The sequence below is a fragment of the Schistocerca americana genome, chromosome 3 (assembly GCF_021461395.2).
Source record: "Schistocerca americana isolate TAMUIC-IGC-003095 chromosome 3, iqSchAmer2.1, whole genome shotgun sequence".
In the NCBI taxonomy this organism is placed as follows: Eukaryota; Metazoa; Arthropoda; class Insecta; order Orthoptera; family Acrididae; genus Schistocerca; species Schistocerca americana.
Window position 1 is genome coordinate 574,315,595 of NC_060121.1, and position 25,613 is coordinate 574,341,207.

Genomic DNA, 25,613 nt, shown 5'->3' on the forward strand with positions numbered 1-25,613 from the left:
GGGGGCCCTCTGTTAGGAGTGTTCGGTGCACTGTGGGTTCGTTTTACCAGCCTGCCCTGCGTACGACGTCTGGAATAGCCTCCTAAATCCACGACGCCTGCACTTGGTTTCAATTTTGTTTCACCACGGGTTGGAGACACTTACTGCAGCAGTCCTCGAACACCTTACGGGTCATCCAGTTTCCGAAATGCTCGCGCCGAGCCTCCGAGTCATCACAATCTGCTCTCGGTGAAACTCAGATAGCTCGAGCGCCTCCACATTCTACACACAGACAGCACGGTCACTGATAATACACGCACCGTGTTTGCGTCTGACTAGCAGTCATTCCTCTTCTGGTGACGCTGATATCGGCTGGGCGGGTTTATATCGACAGTATCGGTTGTCATAATATTCTGGCAGTGTAGGAACACTAAGTCATTGGTCGCTTTTGTTCATTTATCTGACCGTCATTTACATCCCTCATCTTGAAGGAGAGCATTAGAAGAGATCAAATTTCCGCTCTTCAGTCATTTTATTGTAAAATATACGATTATAAAACAAAAAATTTAAGTACTGAAATTACGAAAGAATTTGATGACTGCATGCCGAACGTGATAGACTTGAGGTACAGCACGTGCCTGGACACCAAAGAGGTGCCGGGATCACATCCCGAAATACTTCACTCTGCCTTTAACTTAGCCTTCAACTATCAATTATGTGAATATTAGCCAGGAACGACACGTGGTTCGGATGCCATGTAAAACTCGAGGTCTTCTTTTCTTCGTAAGATTACTGTGGTAGGTTAGGGGCAGTAAGTCACTGAAATGGCGCCCAATTGGAAAACTTTCACCAAGACGTTGGGCCACTCGGAATTTTTATTATATGCCAGTATGATAGTGACTTGAAGTCCAGTCTCTATTCTGTGTACATGATATGATGGTAATTGTGGTTATATGGTGATCGTAACACCCATGAAGAACCTACCAGCCATTAAAACATGCACTGCCGGTTGCAGGTGCCGTCGCATCCTGCGGTGGAGCAGACCTACCTCCTGCTTCACGGTGCCAGCCGGCACACGTCAACGACGCTGCAAACTGCAAATTCACCTGCCTTACCTTAACGGACGAGTTCTGACGTTGCGCTCTTGCTGGCAGCACATGCAAAAGCTTTGTATGAAATTATGCGTCTCTAAGGAGGTTGGCTGGCCAGAAAATAAGTACCCAATGCGTCTGGTAGAAAAGGCTATACTGTTGATACCTTGTGTCCTCCAAGTAAGATGGTTTATTACAATCTCATATTCAAAGCAAATATAGATGTGTACCGACCCAGAATTCAATGTGTCTTCTTACAAGCCACTAATTCTGAATCACCGTCTTCCCAACGGACTCTTTATGAACTAGCGATTCCAGTGAAAGATAATTCAGGAAGCGAGCATTGCACACCTGTACCACGACGCCTGTACAAAGTACGCGGCCACTCAGGACTTTATGCACGAAATGCTAGGACACTTAAGATAATGTGAAGCAACGTTTGTATTAAGATCCTCCACGGCTTTTATCTTTACCCACTCAGCCGCGACCATAAAGCTGTCAGCGATTACCTACCACAATACTAAGAATATGTTCAGTAACACAGTAAGCATAAACCTACTTTCCAGCGCCATTCTGAAATATGGTGCGGTAAAATGACCCTTTTTCATCTGATATAACCACGTCTAAATGTGTAGTTACTGCCACCATTGAAAGTAAAGCTTTTGTATACCAGTGAGTCACTTCCTACGCGACTGTACATTATTTTTCTTTGTAATATCAGATGTGCTAACAGTGAAGTTTACTGCGTATGGTCTGCCCTCAACCAACTCCCATCACAATCCGTCCAAATACGTGGACGCTACTCGTATTTGTAAACTTTTTACCACCTGTGACGTCAGATGTGTCACTTTTCGTAAACTCCATAATTAAACTAGTTTCACTAGCACGAATGGTGATTCCTCTTATATTTGTTCACAGCAAGAATTTTAGCACGTATCTTTGTCATCGAAACCATACTGGAACAGGGACGAATCTGTTCTGGTGTGGCCAACGGGAATCTTTCTCCTCAGATTGCTTCTTACTTTTTAGTTTCGACGGAAGAATTCCAACACCAGACTCTTAGGACATTTTATACGCCTCTTTCTCCGTTCCCTGGGACCAGACTTCTGTCCACTGTAGTGGACTTCCGTCTCGTGTGGCCTCTCTGCGTCACCTCAAGCAACAATGTTTAAATGTGGCTGCTCTTCACCTCCCTGGATTCTGATATTGTGCTAGCATAAAAACCACATAACCCTCGAACCAAAATTCAAGTTTAGATGTAGGTGGCACCAATAAATTACAAAATGCCGGCAGCATATTTTATGACCTGTTTTACAATCAACCATTCATTTCCTCAGCCGGCCGTGGTGGCGAGCGGTTCTAGGCGCTTCAGTCTGCAACCGCGCGACTGCTACGGTCGCAGGTTCGAATCCTGCCTCGGGCATGGATGTGTGTGATGTCCTTAGGTTAGTTAGCTTTAAGTAGTTCTGAGTTCTAGGGGACTGATGACCTCAGGAGTTAAGTCCCATACAGCTCAGAGCCATTTGAACTATCATTTCCTCAACTCGCATATTGCTATTAATATAATGTGTTATACGGTTTTATTAATAAACAGCTTTCTAGTGGCAAGTGCATGTTTCTTTCCAGTGATACAATCCCTCTAAAATTTGTGGTTTTTTTTCAGAAGTCTATTGAAACAGACTATATTGCGCAATGAAATGTCGAGCTTATCACTTTGAAGTTAATTTTATTTCGCCTCAAGCGGATTAATGAAAAATAGAATCTGCCCACAATGCCATCGCTCCCCGTCAGTGTTATCTAACTATTCACAAGTGTCTAGAGTTGTGAGAACACTGGTTATTCGATATTGTAAAATTGACATCCGTTCACGAGCGGCCAATAACTATTCTCAGTTCCAGACTGCACTGTTTTACGTGCATTGTGAGCAGTCTGCCGCATCGCAAATCTTAGGAAAAATCTGCTTTGTATATCAATTTCGTAATGTAAATTCTGAATTACTAACTAACGAACACCATATTTGTGGAATGCTGAGTTCAGTGACGCGCCATGAAGTTATACCTGTACAATGAATAAAGGACAGGTGGTTCAGTTACAAAATTTTTGTACTTTACTTACTTCTGTTTTTTGAGGCCTAGTGAAAAAAGCAGTATTTTCCTTGGAAATGAAAATTACGAGTATGAATTAATTTTTTATATCTACTTCATATATAATGATCATACATATATAATCGAATGAGAGGCAATGTAATTTTTATACGACAAGATGTATGCTGAAGAATATTTTACTTATAACTGAGAGTTCGCCAATATATCGGAAAGCAACGTCAGTATTCTCGCAGGTGGATAAGGATTCCATTGTATGCTGTTTATACCCGTTCCTCATCACTCAAAAACTGAAGTCACGAGAGCGCTACAGATATTGTGTTCCTCTATTCGAAACCAATTAAAAATTTTCTAGCCTATTATTGGCGTGTAATCTTCTGCGTACACTGCGCTGCTTCTTTTGAAGTATAAATTTAGATATAAATTACATATTACACAAAACTACTGTAAATGAATAATACAGTTATTTGTTTGGTGATACACGGTTAGTAGGGCTGTTGTAAATGATACTTGCTCGCCTTATGAATTCTAGGTATTCAACAATCAGTAACAATTCGGAACTTCTTAATAAGTTTAGTTACATGCTTTGCTCTCTTCATACAGCCAGAAGCAAACTCAGACCGATCTGGCAGTTTTCATATTCCAATTAGTCAGTCTGAGATGCGTTTCGTTTGTTTCGTAAATTCCTTTCAGTCTAACGTGTTCTTGTCCTTCGCAATCTGTGTATTAATACGATTGTTATGGCAAAGAATTCTTAGATAACTGCACATTATTTCGTGTTTCATTAAGAAGTAACAGAAATCATAAAGTATTTTATGTAATTACAAGCCGTTATTAACACGCTTATTTTCGCTACGATGTGTAAGTGCCATATTTCATCATTGAGAAAGTGGGAGGAAACATCTATACAACACGGCTCACGAAAATTTATGATGGCTTTGAACACCGTCCTCCCGAATGTGAATAGAGCGCCCTACACCTCTCTCTGTCTTGTATGCGTCGACATGGAACGTTAGAATCACAATTTAATACATGGATATGAAATACAACAGTTTATGAGTGTCTTTAAGTTTAACTATAAGGGGTATCGGGAAGTGTCTCATTTACAAGTATACAATATATAAGCTGATAATTCACCCAGGGAAAGGAGCGATATGATACGTAGTATATCTGTCATCTCTCTCCTTCCCCCACCCCCTCTCTCTGTCCCTCTCCCTCCCCCGGTCCCACTCTCCCTCCCTCCCATGTGTCACTGCTCTGCTGCTTTCTCAACAAACCGCTGCGCGCTCCCTCATCAATGGTAAACATCTGTACATTTTATGTGTCAAGAACGAAACAGGAACGAAAGTAACTAACAGTGAATGCTTTGTAGAGGACAAATGACTAGAAGGTGTAACTTTGCAGCTGTAACAACTAATACTACAAGCTAAATACCTATACTGACTAGCCAGACCACAAAGTAGGCACCGTTTCGCATTATTGCTATTGAAACGAGTTTATTTAATAGTTTTTTTTTTTCACTACAAATTATAATATAGAGCAACTCCGACAGTGGCGTGTCTCCAGAGTGTGGTCTCATCAGTAGGGCTTATGTCCCAGGGAACGGTTGCAGCGGCACATTCTCGTCCCAGAAGTCCATGCGGTCCCTGTCCTTGTCGTGACTGAGAGTGATGTTGGCTTGTATCAGAAGGTAACTTCTCCTCGTCGTGTCATAGGGCTCCCAGACCACAGGATCTGCAGATGGCGTCGGGTTTCTGCGAAAAACGTTTACGTATTACTAAACCTTAATTTTGTCCAGTTTTGAGAAAATTTTGTCAGATTATCATATTGACTTCTGTATTCAGTTGATATCCTGGTTACAAATTAGGTTCTTTATACTTCATTTATACATGCGGTAGCAAACCAGACAAACAAGCTACGTGACGAGAACCAAGTTTCTGGCCCTGCCTGTAATCAAATCTGTCGTTGTCCGGCAACTTGTTACAACGTCAGACAAGGGCCAATAAAATATCTAAAATCAATGACATACTGGATTTGATTTAACCTATAAATAACAGGTAATCTTGAGGTCTCCAAGACATTTAATTATTAATTTGCGTACTACTGCATGTGTAGTATTCTAGTAACCTGTAGCAACTGTGTACGTTGTGTTTTGTTCAGTATAAGCTAGGTACTTTGTGAACGGCCATAAAAAGGAAGGATATTTGTCACCACACGTTCTCACCCCCATCTCATGGATACTCCTTATTGATCAAAACTCTGTGCTTGCTCTGTGATCTATACTGCACGGCCATGTCACATTAATACAGCCACCACTTACGTTCAACGTTAACGTGCAATAACCACTCACAGGCGGCAGGTAGCAGCACTAGAAATGGTGGGTATATAAAGCGTGTCACATGAGCGGGGGACGCGGAAAACAGCTCAGTCGTTGTCGTAATGTATAAACGGAGCGATTTATCTGAGGTCCAAAATGCCGTGATCGTTGGTTTTCGAGCTAAGGATGGAAGCATTTCCTAAGCGGCGAAGCCTGTAAAGTGTCCCACAGTGGTTAGATCCTCCTAATAACATGCTTACTTCGACATTCAATAACAATCCAAAACCGGCGCTGAGGCAACAAGTGATGGGACGAATGATATGTACATTATCACGCCGTTAAATATGATAACAAAATTGTTACTCTACGCCCTCAAACCTTTTTTGTTGTTGTAGTGAATATTGTTTAAAGGCATTTGAATTGTTAGTTAGTGGCATTTTCGTACTGTTACTATTTTTATATATTTGACTTCTCAGTTTTAACGTAATATTTACGTAAATCAAGAACGATATACTTCTAACTTCCCACGCCAAATGATGGGGCTATGTTTTACAGTAAGCAACCGTGTATATTTGATGTCATGTATGTATGGGTTCTGACCCAGTGCTTATGCGGAAGCCTATAACCACTGTTATAACACTGCTAGCTTGTCCAAAGGGACAAACGAGACGTACATCAGCATGACGGTTAAATATGATAACAAAATTGTTTATCCACACCTACAAACTTTTTTGTAATGAACATTGTGTTTCACGGCACTTTAATTAATAAGTAATGGCAGTTTCGTACTATTACTATTTTTATATATTTGATTCCTTAGTCTTAACGTAACATTTTACGTAAATCACGAACGTTGTACTTCTAACTTCCCACGCCAGATGGTGGGTATTATGTTTTTTAAAACATGTGTTATACCTCATTTCATGTTATTCATATATTATTCTTTTTCATTGTCTTTTGCTCTTTTACCTGTCCTGCACTCTGACAACTTATCATCGATCTGTTTTATGTTTTATAAGTTTTTTTTTTTTAAAGCAATACGCCAATGTATTTTAGATATTTCCTTCCCCCTTCGTTTGCTATGTGTTTTACGTACATTTTAAATTTGAATTACTTCATGATTCACAAATGCACAAGAGTTATTTAGTGTTAATGTCTCGCAAAACCAGTAATATTAAGTCTTCACGTGACACATGTCACATAGAGGGCGTGCCAAGCCCTGTCACACCGAGGTCTGCTGAACAAGTGCATGTAAACAGCGGCCTCAGTTTATGTGATCGCTGTATGCTTGGTGACACCAGTGCCTACCAATTTAAATTACATATTACAGGTATGTTCCTACCAACTGTTATGTTCATATGCAGATGTAGTTGTGATTTTCTGTTTTATACTCTCTGATCGTAATGTGAAAAAAAAAAATTTTAACTTCTAGCACTGAAGATGGTCACTAAGTGACCGAAAATCGATTTTGCGGTTAATAAAACAAACAAATACGACCAATGCTGTCTCTCCTTCCAAGAATCGGGTTTTTGCTTCCTAATGTCAGCCCCTGGGATCAATATACCCATTCGTATACTGATCACATGGAACCCAAGTCCTGATGTCCCTTGTCAGTACCGTCGTTTAACATTCGGCCAGCTGTTGTGTCACTAATGGTACATTTAGGCGAGAGCATAGCTACTGCAGGCATCTTGCACAGCCCGTAAATATATTCATTGTTCCTTGCATTAGATGGAAATATCGTAATGATGTCCTGAGAACGACATGCGGCTTTCCACATGCAAAGACATGTAGCTATGCCTTTCAGAGCCGAGCTGACTGATTTTGACATCTCAGTAAGTGAGTTCGCCAGTAGTTTTACGTGTAGTAATACAGAATATTTGTTGCAAGTAAAAGGCAACTATCTCAGGTAATTTAAATGAACATGGACTACTTTTGTTTAGCAAATGAATTAACTTCTGTAACAAAAATAAAATCAGTTAGTTTCCCAGTGTATTATTCTTCATTATCAGTCATGTATTACCGAGGCCTTGAGTCCTACGCTAGTTATAATATTTTATTTTATTTAAGCCCTGAATCTGTTTTGAGTGCAGAATATACACATACCCGTATCTTGCAAAGTTGGTCCAGAAGCGCAGAATGTTCCTTCGTACTTGATCCTCTTCTGATTTCGGATCAAAATTGTAATTAATATCCAGATCCCTTCGCAGGAAGAGGAATTGTAGCTCACCGGCATGTGCAACTCCTGCAACAGGAACGAGCATACGCTTTCTAGTCATTAATCTGTTATAACAAATGACATACGAAAATATTGTGTCTGTGACAGCACGTCGGCTTAACAAAAAAAACAAGTACGCTATTATAAGTACATGAATTCGTAGTTCTCACTTCTAAAGAAACAATCAAACTTTTGCGCTAAATACATGGGCTGTAACTATGTTTGCTTTGAGTCAATGGTCTTATTTGTATGCGGGGGATCAAAAAGTTTCCGTTTGAGGGCGTTGCTGCTGCGTATGCGCAACGTAGCTCGACTCCGATGCAGGTTTGTAAGCACCGGCGTCTAAGCAAGTGATATGGCATTCATGTCTTTCCGGCGTGCTTGCTGTAAATGCGGACACTAGGGCGACCTTATTACCACATGTATCCCAATGGGACCAACGTGCTGTTATTCTTTTCTTGGCTGCCGAAAGACAAACACCGGTAAACAACCACCGGCGAGTGAAGAATGTGTATGGGGCAGCACGCCTGTCGAAAACCACTGCTGTAGACTGGTGTGACAGGGAGTGCTGCTGCTTCATGATGACGCACTTCCTCAAATCGCCTCTGTCGTAACTCAGAAGTTACGCCAACTCAAATTGGGAGGCACTGCCATGTGATTATCACGCCTTCAGCCCCTTAAAAAAAGCCCTTGACGGGTCGACGACTCCTGACTGATGAGGGTGTGCAGTAGGCAGTTACGGACTTCCTCACGTAGGAAGACACGGTATTTTCCCGAAAGATTATATTCAACCTGGTATGCCGGTAGGATGACTACCTTAATGCTAACGGCGATTTTGCCCGATCGGCATACCGTTCCTGCTCTGTACGGCCCTCGAACGGAAACTTTTCGACGGCCCCTATACGTACATCATACAGCAGTGACATGTGCTGGAAGGGCGCTAAACAATGTCTAGCGTTGTGATTTTTGTATAATCAGTGTTTCGAATGGCATAATGCTAATCTCTACGTCTTTCTACATTGATATAGTTTTCTTATCTATGCGTAAATATCACATTACTTGTTTCCTAGGGGCTTCGGTTTGGAACCGCGCGACTGCTACGGTCGCAGGTTCGAATCCTGCCTCAGACATGGATGTCTGTGATGTCCTTAGGTTAGTTAGATTTGCGTAGTTCCAAATCTAGGGGACTGATGACCTCAGATGTTAAGTCCCGTAGTGCTTAGAGCCATTTGACCCATTTGAACTTGTTTCCTATGTTATAGATTTCGTTTGCACCTACCATTTTACCCCTCTGCTTGTCTTTCCAGTGCTAAATTCCGTACGTTACTCCAACGTATTTAGTCTTACAGAAAGAATTTTCTACAGGTTGTTTTTCCGTTACTATGCTTTTACGTGCCTCTTCACTATGAACCTCTCTGTCCACTGCATTTTTAATTTCCTTAACACATCAGGTTTCCAATAGGTAGACCCATTGATGGATTCAGATATGAACACAGATTACAAGGAAACTATGGGGTATGGCAGAAAGCTTAATACGAATATGCACAGTGGTCGCCACCCGACAGGAGCCCCCATTGGTTTAGTTCAGCAAGCGGCTGGGACTGCACAAATTGTTCAACGCCGTCAGCTCTGGTGATCTGTCGACGTAGCTGCAAGCTGGACAGCGTGTGGTCTCTTAATAGTTGTTATTGATGCTAGAAAGAAGAGGAACAACTTCTAAACAATATTATTCTCTTTCATGCTTTTCCCAGATAAATGAAATGTATCACTTTTTAGTGCTATAGTGTCGCTATCAATTTCTGCACTACGTAGTCCGCCGTTTTCTTTTCCAATGTTCGTCATGTTCTACTTACATTTTTTTGTCTTCAACTTGTTTCCTGTACAAACTAGTTTTTTCACTTTATTCTGCTTTCTTTTTTTAAGGGAACTGCTTCTGCTAAAACGTCGGAATTTGTATCAGCCTGCTGTGCAGTTTCATTTCACTTCAGAAAATTTATTTTACTTCATCCATTGAACAGTAAGCACAACTGGTAATAATCTATAACTCTACGTTATATCTGTCTCTAATCCAAAGATGCTATATAGTTGATCACGCCATTTACAGGTGGTGTTTCCACGTTGGAAGAGAGCCGTGAACTGTCCTTTGACCGCCACTGTGTCACTGCTGTAACTGTGGAGAGGCTGGGAGGTGGACTGCAGTGGAGGATAGCCCAACCGCCGGTGGGTGTTCCACAAGATGATCGAGGCGGCAGAAACGGTGACCACCGGGAAGTCGACGGGACGACCACTGACGATTACCTGGACGGACATTTGTCGATCCCAGACAGGTAGAATAGGCCGACATGAAGCATCTCTGAGGTCGCCATTTTCGATTCCTCCGTCGTGAAAGTGTCCATTTCAGCCAAATCCATGTGAATTTCGCTGGGGGCCCGGCAGACCTCCGCTTTGTGACCCGTCTTGACGTCGAGGCACATTTGTCACGGAAAAGCTGACACTGATGCTGGGAATGCATGATGAAATGCAGAAGGGAAAATGTTGGGGAGCAACGGGTGGGGAATGCCTGTTTACCAACAGGCACAAACTCTTGTAGGGAGCGGGGTGGCTGGGGTAGCGTGCGGCGGGGAAGACGAGCCGCAGGGAGAGAAAAAGCATTTTGTATGGAAGCTGACGCACGGATAGAGTGCTCGAATCTTCGAACGATCTGAAGACAGACGTCCAATGTGGGACCTTGCGGTTTCAGTAAGTCCGTCCGAAGCCCCTCATTGGGTGCGTGTACCAGGAGTACGTCCCAGACGAGTGACGCAACGAGTGACTCTTCACAGACTTCATTGGCACACCGAAGTAAGCATGCCCGGTAGGACTGACCCTGTTGCTCATGGCAGCTAAAAAATTTGTGTGGCGCAGCAGCAACATGTACCTGCGAGTCAAAATATTCTCGAAAGTCAAAATTGACTTCCTCACATGATAGGACTGTGGTTATAATTCAGGTTTCAGTTGCTGAAAAAGGTGGTAAACCTCTGGTCCAACTTAGGCGAGGAGAAACGCCCTATGCCAGATGTCGCCAGAAAATGCTGCTCGAGGCGCGCCAAGTAGTTCGCCAAGGACTCGACTTCCTTGCCAAAAGAAGGAAATTGCGGAGGAACCCTATTAAAGCCTTTAGCAGTGAGATCCGACCGAGATGGGTGTTGGGAGCCATCGGCGGACGTTGCTGTAAAGCTCACTACCGTGGAGACCAACTCTTGCAGCTTCTCTCATGGAAAGAGCAACATTTGTTGTCATGTCAAGGGTTTCGGATACCGCCGGCCGCTGTGGCCGAGCGGTTCTAGGGGCTTCAGTCCGGAACCGCGCTGCTGCTACGGTCGCAGGTTCGAATCCTACCTCCGGCATGGATGCGTGTGTTGTCCTTAGGTTATTTAGGTTTACGTAGTTCTAAGTCCCACAGTGCTTAGAGCCATTTGAACCATTTTTTGTTTCCGATACTGGCTGATCGGCCACGGAGAAACAAGAAAATAAAAGGAATATCAGGTGACCTGGGAGCATAAGTAACAGAAAAAAACCATTCACGTGACCACCTGAGTGCAAATATTTCGTCGCCACTTGCCATATCTCTCATGGGAAGACGCTTGATAAAAAATAATAAGACATAGGTAAAAAAGAACAAGAGTTCATTACAACCACAGTGGAGAAGGTTAATAACAAAGGAACACTCTTTTCAATAAAAAGTAATACAATTTTTCAGCCACTGACAGGCATACGCATTGAAAGCAAAGTGAGTAAACGTAGTGGGACGTGAAGAATATGCCAGTGATTAACAATGGAGGCTGAGCATTCAGCGTAGTTGCCAACAGGTGCGACTTGGGATATCGCTGAAAAGTCATAAGTCCCACTGCGATGGCTTCCAGCAGGGCTAAGAGCCGGTGCATGAATTGGCACTGAGCCTATGTGGCGAACTGCCGACGTGTTGGCTTGCGCAGCACTACATAAACAGGCGCGGAGGAATTCATACTGCTCAGTTCCGCACACGTGACACGGTGGAGGAATAGGTCCCTAGCAAGGAGGACCTCTGATGGTGCTTGTCCTGCCGTCTGTCGTTCTTATTGTGATCGATGCAGTCCGGGGAGGCAACACTTTGTAAATATGCAAACCCGTGATGCTTCAGTGTCCGAGGGTTTGCCGATATTCTTAGGCGAATGGTGGGTATACATGGCGCAATCACCACGCACTGACATCACGAATGACGAAAACAGCAAAGTTTTGTCTGATATCACCATAGAGGAAATCTCATATTTAGACTCTCATTCACCAGCCGACAGATCTCCCGGATCAGATGGCCTCCGAAAAAGAGTTTTACGGCAAGTATTGGCATCTCATAGGACCACATTTTACTGAGATGATCAATGAAATAATGAAAGGGACAAACGCATCACCAAAATTAAAACAAGGGGAAATTGTCTTGATGAGTAAAAACGGACATTAGAAGACAATCGATAACTTTGTAACTTTGGGCCTATAACACTTATAATTTTGATTACAAAACGATCATTAGTAGAAAGGCCCCGCTCCTCAAGAAAACAATTGCGAACCGTCAATAGTGCGTTCCAGATATGTCCATCACAACGACCATCTCAGAATATCGAGATCCCATAGCAGTAGCCTCGGTGACGAATATCCGGTGCGGCCTACTTTTTGTAAAGCTTTCGACCGAGTTAGTTAGCGATACATGGAACAAATTACGACAAAAACCAGTTTGTAAGAAAGATCTATACAAGCAATTCACAATTTGGTAACTCGTTTCGCAGCAAAGATCAGTGTCAATGGCCCAAATGACGAACTTAATCACGCTGTGGCCGAGTGGTTCTAGGAACTTCAGTCCGGAACCGCGATGCTGCAACGGTCGCAGGTTCGAATCCTGCCTCGGGCATGGTTGTGTGTGATGTCCTTAGCTTAGTTAGGTTTAAGTAGTTCTAAGTCCAGGGGACTGATGAACTGTGATGTTAAGTCCCATAGTGCTTAGAGCCATTTGAACAAACTTAATCAACACAGGCAGGGGCTTACCGTAAGGGAGTCCACTCTCAATGTTACTCGACGTGCCAACTTTGGGGTCTCTTCTTAGTATGATTACTACAAAATTAGCAGGAATAATGATCTCTGGGGAAAATGTCATTGTACGAAGGAATGGAGATGATGATGTCATTATAATTCGACACGATGAGAAACCTGGACTACTGAAAAGTGCGACTAACGTATACTACCAGTCTTCGAGAGTGGCAATAAACATAAAAAAGTGTGTTTAACTTCAGAGGGGTAGTGGAATAGATATCCACTATCGTTGACAACCATACTATCCCTTAAAAATGGTGGCTAAAACTAGAAAGACACAACTAATAGCATGCAAAAAGCAATAATAGAAAACAGTTCGCGTTAGCGGTCCTCCTCCAGAAAATAAGTATAATAAAGACATACATACTTTACACAGCCCAAGTTTTCTCTTGGCTAGAACTACAAGCGAGAATGCCGATGAAGTATTTGAAAAGTTACTTGTGTAAAGGTAATACCTACAAAGCGAAGCTCACAGCTTTAACAAAACCAAAAAAGACAAGAGGACTACAACTGACGGACATTAACTGGAAAGCAACGGCCTTATACATTAAGAGAACCATCAGAACGCTCAAACAGGGACTCAGCAGTATCACGGTACAGCTATTAAAGGTTTTCTGTTCAGAAACCACTCATCAGTGTAGCTAAATTAAAGTAAAATCAAACACGTGAGGGAATTCTAACTACAGGTCAGTTAAATAGGTGAAACTGTTCGCAAAGAAAGGCCACCCGACGACAACAGACTTGATGGAAAAGTGGAAGAAGACAGACAACCCCAACAGCATTGAAATATACAGTAGTACACGAAGGTAAACTGAAAAGTTGTGTGGAAAAACATCAGCATGCCAATACTTTCTACAGATGTCACATCCACAAGATATTACGAGTAAGTAGTAAACAATGTTATTGCCACCAGTGAAAAACTGAACCTTATTGGGTTGAGTGATAGTGATAGGTGCCTAGAATGTGGGCTAACAGACACACTGGATCATCGATTTACCTGCAGCGGACATCACTACAATTGTAAATGGGTAAGAAACAGGCTACCACTAGTCACAAGGAGTGCAGAAGAACATTTAACACAGAATGTTTAGCCTGGCCAATAAAGGAGTATTAAGCAGTTACACATAAATAATACGGTCATGTGGCGATTGGTGAAATACACACATCAAAAACGTTTTGCTTCACCTCGGTTCCGAGAGTTCCGGAACCTGTGCAGAAAATCGAAATAGAGATGAACATCATTTCCGCCCTTTTTATCCCTCATGAAAACCACACATTTCATGTTGTATCACCATGCAGCTAGACCTTCAGAGTTGGCGGTCCACATTTCTGTACGCACTGGCACCTCTAATACCCAGTAGCACGTTGTCTTGCGTTGATACATGCCAGTATTCGGCGTGGTATACTATCTACAAGTTCATTAATGCACTGTTGGTCCAGATTGTTCCACTCCTCATCGGCGATCGGCTAAGATCCCTCAGAGTGGTTGGTGGGTCACGTCGTCGTTAAACAGCCCTTTTCAATCTATCCCAGGTATGTTCGATTGAGTTCATGTCTGGAGAACATGCTGGCCACTGTAGTCGAGCGATGTTGTTATCCTGAAGGAAGTCATTCAAAGATGTGCACGATAGGGGCGCGAATTGTCGTCCATGAAGACGAATGCCTCGCCAGTATGCTACCAATACGGTTGCACTATCGGTCAGAGGATGGCGTTCACATATCGTACAGCCGTTACTGTGCCTTCCATGACCACCAGCAGCGTACATCAGCCCCATATAATGCCACCCCGAAACAGCAGGGAACGCCGGTCAGTGTGGCCGAGCGGTTGTAGGCGCTGCTGCAACGGTCGCAGGTTCGAATCCTGCCTCGGGCATGGATGTGTGTGATGTCCGTAGGTTAGTTAGGTTTAAGTAGTTCTATGTTCTAGGGGACTGATGACCTCACAAGTTAAGTCCCATAGTGATCAGATCCATTTGACCCAGCAGGGAACCTCCACCTTGCAGCACTCGCTGGACAGTGTGTCGAAAGGGGTCAGCCTGACCTGGTTGCCTCCAAACACGTTTCCGACGATTGTCTGGTTGAAGGCATATGCGACACTCATCGGTGTAGCGAACGTGATGCCAATCCTGAGTGGTCCATTCGACATGTTGTTGGGCCCATCTGTACCGCGCTGCATGGTGTTGTGTTTGCAAAGATGGACCTCACCATGGACGTCAGGAGTGAAATTGCGCATCAGACAGCCTATTGCGCACAGTTCGAGTCCCAACACGACGTCCTGTGGCTGCAAAAAAAGCTTTATTCAACATGGTAGCGCTACTGTCAGGGTTCCTCCAATCCATATCCGTAGGTAGCGGTCGTCCACTGCAGTAGTAGCCCTTGGGCGGCCTGAGCGATGCGTGTCATCGATAGTTTCTGCTCTCTGTATCTCCTCCATGTCCGAACAACATCGCTTTGGTTCACTCCGAGACGCCTGGACACTTCCCTTGTTGAGAGCCCTTCCTGGCTCAAAGTAACAATGCGGACGCGATCGAAGGCGGTACTGACCGTCTAGGCATGGTTGTACTACATGTATCTCCTTCCTGGTAAAATGACAGGAACTGATCGGCTGTCGGACCCCATCCGTCTAATAGACGCTGCTCATGCATCGTTGTTTACGTCTTTGGGCGGGTTTAGTGACATCTCTGAACATTCAAAGGGACTGTGTCTGTGGTACAATATCCACAGTCATCGTCCATCTTCGGGAGTTCTGCGAACTGGGGTGATTGAAAAATGTTTGGTGTGTGTACGTCAAATACATAGTAAGCATTAAAGCTCACAGAGAACTGGAAGATGAAACGCTACAGAAACATAAAGAAGAAGTTTGGAAGAATGTTGAACATAACATTTGAAAAAGATGGTACTGGACAGCGGGAGGGCTGAGAGAAGGATCTTAACAGGTAGAATGTGTTCTAAAGAAAATCCTAGATTTTAAGCATACTTAAAGGATTTTAGAGATGATAGATGTTTTATGAATCCGAAAATTTTTCAGTGTCAACAGTTTTCACAGATGTAGAAACTTTAAGTTCATAAGAAAATGGAAGAAGAGATAAAACAACTTGTGGACCATGCTCACATCTTACTTTCGTATCGTTCTGCAACCATTTTTTCTAGACACAGATTAGAAGAAAGATGAACTTATTTTTATGAGAATAAAACAACATAAACTAAATTTAAATTTAAATCAATTTGCTACGTAGCTGAAACGGAAAATTTTTCTAGGTGTCTGCAGATGAAAGCCCTCGAAGCACCAGCGATGCTGCAAATACGTACATGCGGCGAGGCTCAAAACTGCCCCACTCAGAAACATTAAAAATCAGTAAACTTCAAGAAAAATTATAGATGAAGGAGGATATTGAAGGCGCATGAAAGGAAAAAACAAAACAGAAAAAAGTTGTTAATGCCTAAAAGTAAAAACGAGGCAGAGCACTCAAAAATGTGGTTAAACCATCAAAAAAAAAAAAAGAAGATGAATAAGGCGTCACACTTGAGAAGAAGGTCCGCAGAGCATTTTCTCGCTAAAGGCGAAGGTCCCCAGTTCGAATCTATGTCCGGCACACAGTTGTAATCTGCCAGGATGTTTCATATCAGCGCACAATTCTCTGCGAAGTGAAAATTTCATTCTGGAAACATCTCCCAGACTGTGTCAAAGCTACGTCTCTGTAATATCCTTTCTCCCAGGAGTGATAGTATTGTACGTGTCGCAGGAAAACTTCTGTGAACATCGGAATGTAGGAGACGAGATACTGGCAGAAGTAAGGCTGTGCAGAAGGTTACTGAGTCGTAGTTGGGTAGCTCAGTCGGTAGCGCATTTGCCCCAGAAAGGTAAAGGTCTCGAGCTCGAGTCTAGGTCCAGCATACATTTTCAATTTGTCAGCAAGTCTCAGATCAAAATCTGTATCACATTCCATATACATGCATGGCCGGGTTCAAGAACCTTCCGGTCTGTTGGGTCAATATGTTCATTGTGCCTAAAGATTTATCACTAGTTTTCTAAATATGGCCTACTTAAACATACATCAAATAGTTTTATAAGTACGCTTAAAAGCATACATGTTAAGCTGTTGGTGAACTTTCAAAAAAAAAAAATACTTACGTGAAACTTCATTAGAGATAGCACCTCCTTCTGTCAGACATTTCACTTGTACCCATTTGTATTCTAAATGCAGTGCAGGCATTGGCTAAGACGTTGAACATTATCATCAGACGGTGTAGCACTCTAGAGAAATCTCTTGTACTTATTTTATTCGGAAAATATCAACACTTGAGCTTACCGAATGTGCATTTAGATCGTTTCTCGTGAAATGTCACTTGAGCTACTTGTAATTTCTGTCCCTAAATTATAATAAATAAACCTCAGAAACTGATCAATTTCTAGACTTTTAAGCTCTCAGATGTTAATACCACGTCATGTTCGTTGGTTTTGATGAATATAAGGTGATACAAACTGTCGCAGACGGAAGTCTACCGTTCGAAGTTTTTCATAGTGAGTTTTAGAAGTTGACCTTATTGAACAATAGGATCTAACTCACTAATATCACCACCCTGATGTCCTTATTCATAGTTTCTGTAATTATTAGTTATGTTAATTAAAATTCAGTGCAAACGTTGAACTAAATTAATAGTTCCTCTAATGTTACTTAATGAATTTTGCAGAACAGTTTGACTGAAAAACTGTCGGAATCAACAGAGTTAAGACAAAATATAATGGATCCGTAACACATTACAAATAAATTAATGCACCTGTAGAGGTCTGAAGAGAGTTCATAATTAAGAATACCGTAGAACACGCTCAACTTCCTGAGTATTAATCTTAGAATATGGCTCTTTTGACTTACCAAATTCGTTCACGAAACTGTCATCTGAATGATAATCGAATTCGTAATAGTAAACTGACAGGTTAGTTACTTCCGTTATTCTTCTGACCAGCGCATCAGTGGGGTTGAAGAAATTTAAATCTTCATCAAGCTGTAACAATGAGACATTTGTCAAATACGTGAATTATGTACCACATTTTAAGTTCCGTATCGCAGTATTGTATCATTTGTCCGTAAGAACGTCAGTACTGCGGAGGCTTATATGGAAATAGATTTTATTAATATTGTTGGCGCTATAATATTAGTAATTTCGGCGTAAAAAGAATGATAAACATAATTCCTGATTTTTTATAATGCTCCTTCACAACGTTGATTACAATTCAAATGTCTGTGCACATTTTCTTATAGCGAAGACGTCCACGAAACTATGAATGTTGAAAATATCAGCCCCCAAGTGGACGCCGTATTCACTGACTTGTAGAATGCGTCCGTTACACTGTCACCACAGTATACGTAAACTATCTAATGGATAACGTCGGAACCTCTGTGAGATTTTTCGCTGGTTATGCTGATGTATGTAGATAATTCGCAACGCTACGAACTTGTAGTGAATTCATAACGACGCGTAAAGAGTCAGCGCTTGCTGCAGGGATCGGTAGTTGGCACCCAATCAAAATAAATTGAAGGGATTGTGTACAAATAGGCCGAAAGAACCGTTGTTATTTAATTACACGATTGGTGAAGAGTCATTGGAAACATTCATATCTGTCAAAACCATAGAGCGTATGCACGAAGCAATTTGAAGTGGGTCGAGCACGTTAAGCTGATAGTAAAGTCAGATGTCAGACAGTGATTCATTGGGAGAATCCGTTGAAAGTATGATGCACTTACGATGGGGTAGCTGACAAAACGGTTGTTCGACAAATATATGAGTATTATTCCTCAGTTTGGGGCCCTTACCAGAACTAGTTACTAGAAGAAATAAGAAAGAGGCAAAGAAAAACAACTCGTCACCTCAAGACATCAATAAAGTGGGAAAGCGCCCCGTAGATACTCATCCCACTCCAATGACCGACTTTACAAGAGTGGCGCTGTGCAACGTGTGTAGCGAAAAGACCATAAATGCGATCACAGAGATTTGAGTTCGGGCTTGACCTTACGGACAGTCGTTGTTTCCTTGCTCCATTCACGACTGGCTCAGGAAGAGGAAATTCGGCAGCAGTAACTGCCATCGCGTACATCGTAAGGTAGCTAGTGGTGTACAGATGTGGTGACACAGTCAGTATTATGGTGTTTGTTGAACGACGACAGGTGCAACGGTGGCGCTGTTACTGTAAAACAATCAATGGGACTTACTGCAGCCCATTAGGAAGACAAAGTACGCCAAAAGTTTTGGTAACGCTATAAAATCATTGTCTTGAAGTAAGGTATCGTAATGAAACCAAACTGATAATTTTACAACCAACATGAACCAAACAGTCACACGGAAGTCCTCTACAAGGAGATTTTTAACGATGTCTTTCTAAATGAAGCAGATAAAGAGTAGGTAACTTTTATAATAAGTGAGAATAATTTTACGACAGAATTGCGTGCACATGATCAACTTTGAATGAAAAATAAAGTTATGAAAATCAGGAGCCAGTAAGCTAATTAAATCATGTTCAGAAGGACTTAACGTGAAAACTATTACAGATAACTCCGAAACAAAGACGTTTAAAGGCTGAAGCTTACAGGATGTATCTTCATGAACAATGAAATCAAACTAGCTGTACAGTATACGTATTAAAAATACTGTTAAAGCACAAAAAAATTAATGATCCCTAGATTAATTTCAACAAATACAGAATTTTCATGAAAACAAAGTTGCGAAACTCTGATAATGAAATAAAACGAAAACTGGTCACTGACATGTGCCTGGGAGACGCTAAGAGGCACTCAAACGAATATGATTGATCCCTGAAAGTCACGCTGTCGAACGCGACAAATCCCATCAACTCACTCAATGAATTTTGTCCAATTTGTAATAGGTCTGTTGGACCAACTGAAGAGCGAGAAAATCAGGAAATAACCAAGAGTTCCGAATATCACAGAAGTAGTAATGTACAGTTCTGAATACTGGATAGCCGGAACAATATGGTTGTTAACAACGTCAAAAGAATTAGTAAACATGCAATACGCGACTGGAACGAGCCCAGAATCAGTTATTTAATTGCTAATAGCGTTATTATAACATTATTGTTGCTGTTGTTGTTGTTGTTTTAATTGCTAGTGGTAGTCTACACACTCTCTGCTCCTTCCGACTACTATGTCTTCTCTGACGACCAAGTTAGAGATGGGACGTTAAACCCTGTCCTTCTCTCTTTCTCAATAACTATGGATGTTGCCGCTTATGACGGATGGGTGCCTACAGAGAGGCCAGACCAAGGTACGGTTACTGCAAAGAGGCACCAACTCTTCAGTTGCTATCGAGGCAACAGGCTGTATGATTGATTGATTTGACCTCATATCATCATTTAGCGTCACTGCAACAGCATTGAAAGCAAAGAAAAACTACAGGCGCTACATTCCTCAGGAACACATATCTCTGCCCCGTGGTAAAATTATGATTGCATCTTCTTGGATAAAATATTGCGCAGGTAAAACAGTTCCCTATTCGGATCTCCAGGCGCGGACTGTTCAAGGGAATATTGTTAGAATTAATATTAAGCACAGAGTGAATTAGTGAAAGGCGGCGACAGAAAGAACGGGATTTCTGGTCGTGTGAGTACATGGTTATCAACACAAAAGTACTACGAATAGTACAGTAAAGGGTTAGTCAAGAAACAGAGAAATTCGCAGCCCAAAGTAATAAAACAAGTATATCTGCCTAGCGGTGCAACAGACGATGAACACATTGACAAAACGTGTATTGGACAAAAATAATTATTCTGCTTTTTAAGAGAGACGAAAATTTTATTGCTCTGTGTGACTGTAATTCGATAATTGGTAAAGGAAGAGAAAAGAAAATTGAAGGAAAACACGGAAAATAGAAAATGAATGAAAGGAGAAACTACGTGGTAAACTTTTGCACTGAACGCAGCCTCATTATTTGCCAAACATTTTGTTTAAAAACCATGTAAGAAGATTATACGCTTGGAAGAAGCCTGTGGCGGCCGAAAGGCTTCAGATAAATTGTGTAATGGTAAGAAATAGACTTGGAAATCAAATTTATACTGTAAAGCGTTTCCACTTGCAAATGTGGAGTCTAGGCATAAGTTATTGAGTGTATACTAAAGCTGAATAAATTTCAAAATATAAAATGAGGAAGACGGGACCTGGGTAAGTTGAAGTAACCATTGATTGTACAGAGCCTCGAAGAGTGCATTAGTAAACAGATGACTGAAATAGGGGAGATGAATGTAAACAAGATAAAGTATAAAACTTGAGACCAAATAATAAAGGGTACACAGACAACAATGGACAAAAAAGCACTAGACCTATCAGAAATCTCTGAGTAACCCAAGAATTGTTGAAATTAATTCATGAAAGGCAAAATACGAAATGTAACAAATGTTGCACACTACGGAGATACACACATAAAATATGAGATTCAAGTAAAGAACAGAACAGAGGAACGGATACAGAGAACATAGAGAGCTCATAATGATAAACAGGTACAACGCATAGAAGGGAATTCTAGGAATGGAATACATGTAAGAAATCTTGAAGTCATTATAATGGAAAGAAAGAGAGTGTAGTTGAATATGATATGGATGGTGTGATGTTGCAAGAAACATTTGATACACTACTGAAAGACCTAAATCTGATCAGTACGTGGTCTGTACGACATCTTTCCAGAATTTTTGGGATGCTGATGTCATATTACACTACTGCCCTAGATGGCTTAGGTACTACAAGCTATATCAATTTTAACCTGTTTTCTGCAGTCAAGCCTTGGCCAGCATCTGTATACTCACACTCCCTTCTCCGCCCCCCCCCCCCTACTCACACCCACATATACAAAGAGACACATTCTCCATCTCTAAATTAACTATCCTTTGACGCCTCAAGATGCTTTCGATCAACTCATCTCTTGTTTTAGAGAAATTACCCCCAGATTAGATTCAATGTTTGTCCATTAGATTAGCAGTGACCTACAATCGTTTGCTACGAGATGATATAATACTGCACTGCTTTGTTAGTAAAACAATTTCGAATGTACATGCGATCTAAATATGGAAAGGGGATTGGCTTTGCTCGAAGAGAATTGGAAGCCACGGAACTGGAAACTGTGCCAACCATCACCAAACGGATTAAGCTACTATTTTGTATTATGATTCCTGTGAAGAGACAATATAATCCTCAGTTTTAGCAAATGGAGCTATTTCGTACTCTGAGCTTGAATTTTAAAGTGTCACGAAAGTTGCACTCACTTTTGGACACTCATCCACATGAGATTTTGGAAATGTAAACCTTCTGGTCGTTTTAGATAATGTGATAATTTTGAAACTCAACATAACTATACTACACCCAGTTGCACTTTTGTAGGTAACCACTTATCCTCTCGTCGAAGAAATATAAACCTCTACTTGTTGATTCGCGCAGCTGACATGGATGTTTCACTTATATCTCGCTCTAAAGACTTAAGACTATATCGAATATGTTTAATATGAAGCCGAAGATAGATTACATTACAATTATTGCATAAATCACAGGACACCCTTGAGATAGAACTGTTGTTCTTACTGGTTAAGAAAGCATATTGTTTCCATTGAGCCGGCCGAAGTGGCCGCGCGGTTCTGGGCGCTGCAGTCCGGAACCGCGAGACCGCTACGGTCGCAGGTTCGAATCCTGCCTCGGGCATGGATGTGTGTGATGTCCTTAGGTTAGTTAGGTTTAACTAGTTCTAAGTTCTAGGGGACTAATGACCTAAGCAGTTGAGTCCCTAGTGCTCAGAGCCATTTTTTTTTTTTTTTGTTTCCATTGATGTAAATCACAATCAGTATAGAATTCTTATCACATCACATCTACTCTGAAAAATTAAGTCAACAGTACTGTTACTTACCTGAACCAACGGTTCCGGATAATCGGTAGTTATTGTTTCATTTCCAAAATAGAAATTCCTAAGCTTTTCTGCAGCTTGAGTCTGTTCTTCTATTGTCGGCAAATGTAAGCAAGGTCCCACAACTTTTTCGAATGTTTTATTCAGGTTAATTATAAGATCTGACTTATTTAGAACTTCAGCACCTAAAAAGAAAAATGGTTATTACGTAAAAAAGCTTTGCACACTTATTATTTTTCAACAGTTTTTCAATCTACGCAGACTCATAGCGTGTGGCACACCACAAACAATATATGTTCGTAAACGACATTTTACAGACTTTTTTTGATTACTTAAAACTTATACATCTTATTGTAGATGCAGCAATTTGTAATGAACAAGATATCCACAATTAAAGTTCCGGTTTGAAAAAGTTGTAGAAAGAGGACTACTGCTCTGAATGATGTCAAATTGGAACAAAATATTTTTGACGCAGGGGAAAATGTCATGAAACAAAAATGAATACAACCAATAATTTACCAATAAATGGTGCTGTAGGCGTCTTAACATAAATGGGGTCATCTACAAACACCAGATGAATCTCATTACAACATCTAAGGCCATAATTGCTCATTACACCATCCGTACTGTCCTGTGTACGTGGTTGTACAAGTTCGGCTGTCGATATTTGTGGCAGCTTTAGATAGGTTAGCTCATCCGCCACAGTAATGTCGTACTACATCGGATGGGCAAAACAGGTTTTCATTCGTCCTGAGACCAAAAACCGCATAAAAAGCGAAAGACATCTGTTCATATCGTGATGCTGACGCAAAACATGTGAATTCAGTATGCTGTCCAGCGTTTTCTGCCTCTAGTGGAAATCCAGAAACAGCGTCTTCCACAACGGCCAGGCTGTTTGGAAATGATAATTCCAGCATTTTCGAAATTGCTCTGCAGCAGCGCCTACATTGGCTATGCAGCGTGGGGAGAAGTGCCGTCTTGCTCGAAAGTGATCCCATTTACACATACACCCTGTTGGAGTCTTGGAATGACTTTGGTGTTCAGCACACTATCATAGCCTTTACTAGTGACGGTACAGGTAACAGGACCTTCAGGATTCATCTCCTCGAAAAAATGTTACCCGACGATAAACTATGCCGTCAACCCGCACTACACTGTCAACTTAGTAGAATGCCATATTTTGCAGTTCTTCGTATTGACATGTCCTCGAAAATGAAAATGGGCTTTGTCTTTCCACAGACGTTCCATGGCCATTCGTTTCCTACCTACATTCGAGCAAGAAATTACCTGGCGACCGTTTGTTTTTCGTTATGCACAGTGCTCACAGGCGTATCCTAAGTTCAGACAAGTCCTTGTGCACTGCATGTTTCCACATCACCGGTCGACCCCTCCTGCAGTGTTGTGACTATTTCTTCACAGACGTCAGATCAACTGCTTTCCTGTCTCTGCAACATTGCGCTTCAAAAGAACCTGTCTTTTCGAATTATCCTTTTCTCTAGGCCCGTAGCAGATATCGGACCAATGCCTTTTTTCATCCACTGGAGTAGGACTACAGCAGAGTTCCACGTCTGTTGGTGTACGTATTCTGATGCTTACAGCGCCATTTAGTGGTAAAATTTTCTTTTTTTTCTTTTTTTTTTTGTTCAATCACTTTTCCTCTTGCGTCAATAATATACTTTTAAAATTTGACGTCATTCGGAGCAGTGGTTCTCTTTCTACAACGTTTTGAAACTCGGCATTGAATAATGGACACCATGTAGTTGCAGAAATTATAAAAATTACGAACAAATTTTTATAAATACGCTTATTTTATTAACAAATTCATTTCGGGAGCTCTAAGAGGTATTTGCACTTCGGCTATTTTCCAACCGTCATTAGAATCTCCTTGATGTCTTCACTATATAAAAGCAGTAATAGACGACGCTTGTTTGCGATCACTCACCCGTCTCAGCCGAGGTCACGCCAGTCATGACAGGCACGTGGTTAAAGCGACCTTCATTCAGGGCACGAATGGGAGACTCTGATATGAACGCACTTTCGACGTCCGGTTCGGTGTTGGGGGACCATACATTGTATGAGAAGTAGAGATTTTGCTGGAACCAAAACCAGATTAGCCTACTAACATTAAAATTACAAATTTTGACTTCTGCTGAACCTATGTTCTGATATGGAAGTTTATCTTAGTATAGTACTCAAATAGTGCGATCCCGTAAAATTAACATCAGATGAGGCCTGTCTGTGCTGTTCTTACTTATTCGAGGGAGCGTCCAGTACACGGTTTATTCCGCCAAAAATTTAATTGTAGTTTCCATACCACTGCAAAGTGACGTTTGCTCTGATCACATTAAGTTTCCATTTTACCTAAGTCTATCGCCTTGACGAACTGATATACCCTCACAAATTCAGTGTTAACTTCCTAAAGCTGTTGAGACGTCGAATCCGTTTCTTCATAAAATGTATCTCGATTTTAGATATGCAGTGTGGCTATAGTTCTTTATTTCTGTACCCCTACTGACATATAAAACAGCCTTATTACAGGCAGGTGCTATCGTATTGGTACTTAACAGTAAGCTCCAATCTTATACACAAGTTACTATTTGTAACCTGTCACCACTTTCTATTTAAATAACTATCGTTTCGATTATGTTCCTGACTCAGAAATGATTTCTCTTTAACGGCAGATGGTCAAATTTACGCTTGACGTCTTCCTTATAGGATTCCTCGGATAGAAAGAAAGCTACAGAAATCAGCATGGAGCGGTGGGTGAAAAGAGAACTGGGAAGGTCACGTTGATTTATGTAGTCGGAAAAGGTATGTCAGGTGCCCTCAACTTCGTCACATGAACACAGTATTACTTGCTTAGGACTTGCTTGGCGCAGATGTTATTGACGCACATGCTTCCAATGGTAGTT

At 41.5% G+C, this 25,613-nt stretch overlaps 1 protein-coding gene across 1 annotated transcript in view; it reads right to left on the reverse strand.

Annotated features, from left to right (window-relative positions):
- Positions 1–4,760: 4,760 nt before the first annotated feature.
- LOC124606235 (acetylcholinesterase-like) overlaps positions 4,761–25,613 on the reverse strand; it is a 102,007-nt gene continuing 81,154 nt past the window's right edge. The window contains exons 6-10 of the mRNA XM_047138210.1: positions 24,644–24,794; positions 22,695–22,886; positions 17,682–17,801; positions 7,596–7,734; positions 4,761–4,926 (exon numbers count right to left, since the gene is read on the reverse strand). Of these exons, the coding sequence (XP_046994166.1) occupies positions 4,761–4,926; positions 7,596–7,734; positions 17,682–17,801; positions 22,695–22,886; positions 24,644–24,794 (768 nt within the window). The remainder of the gene's footprint in view (positions 4,927–7,595; positions 7,735–17,681; positions 17,802–22,694; positions 22,887–24,643; positions 24,795–25,613) is intronic.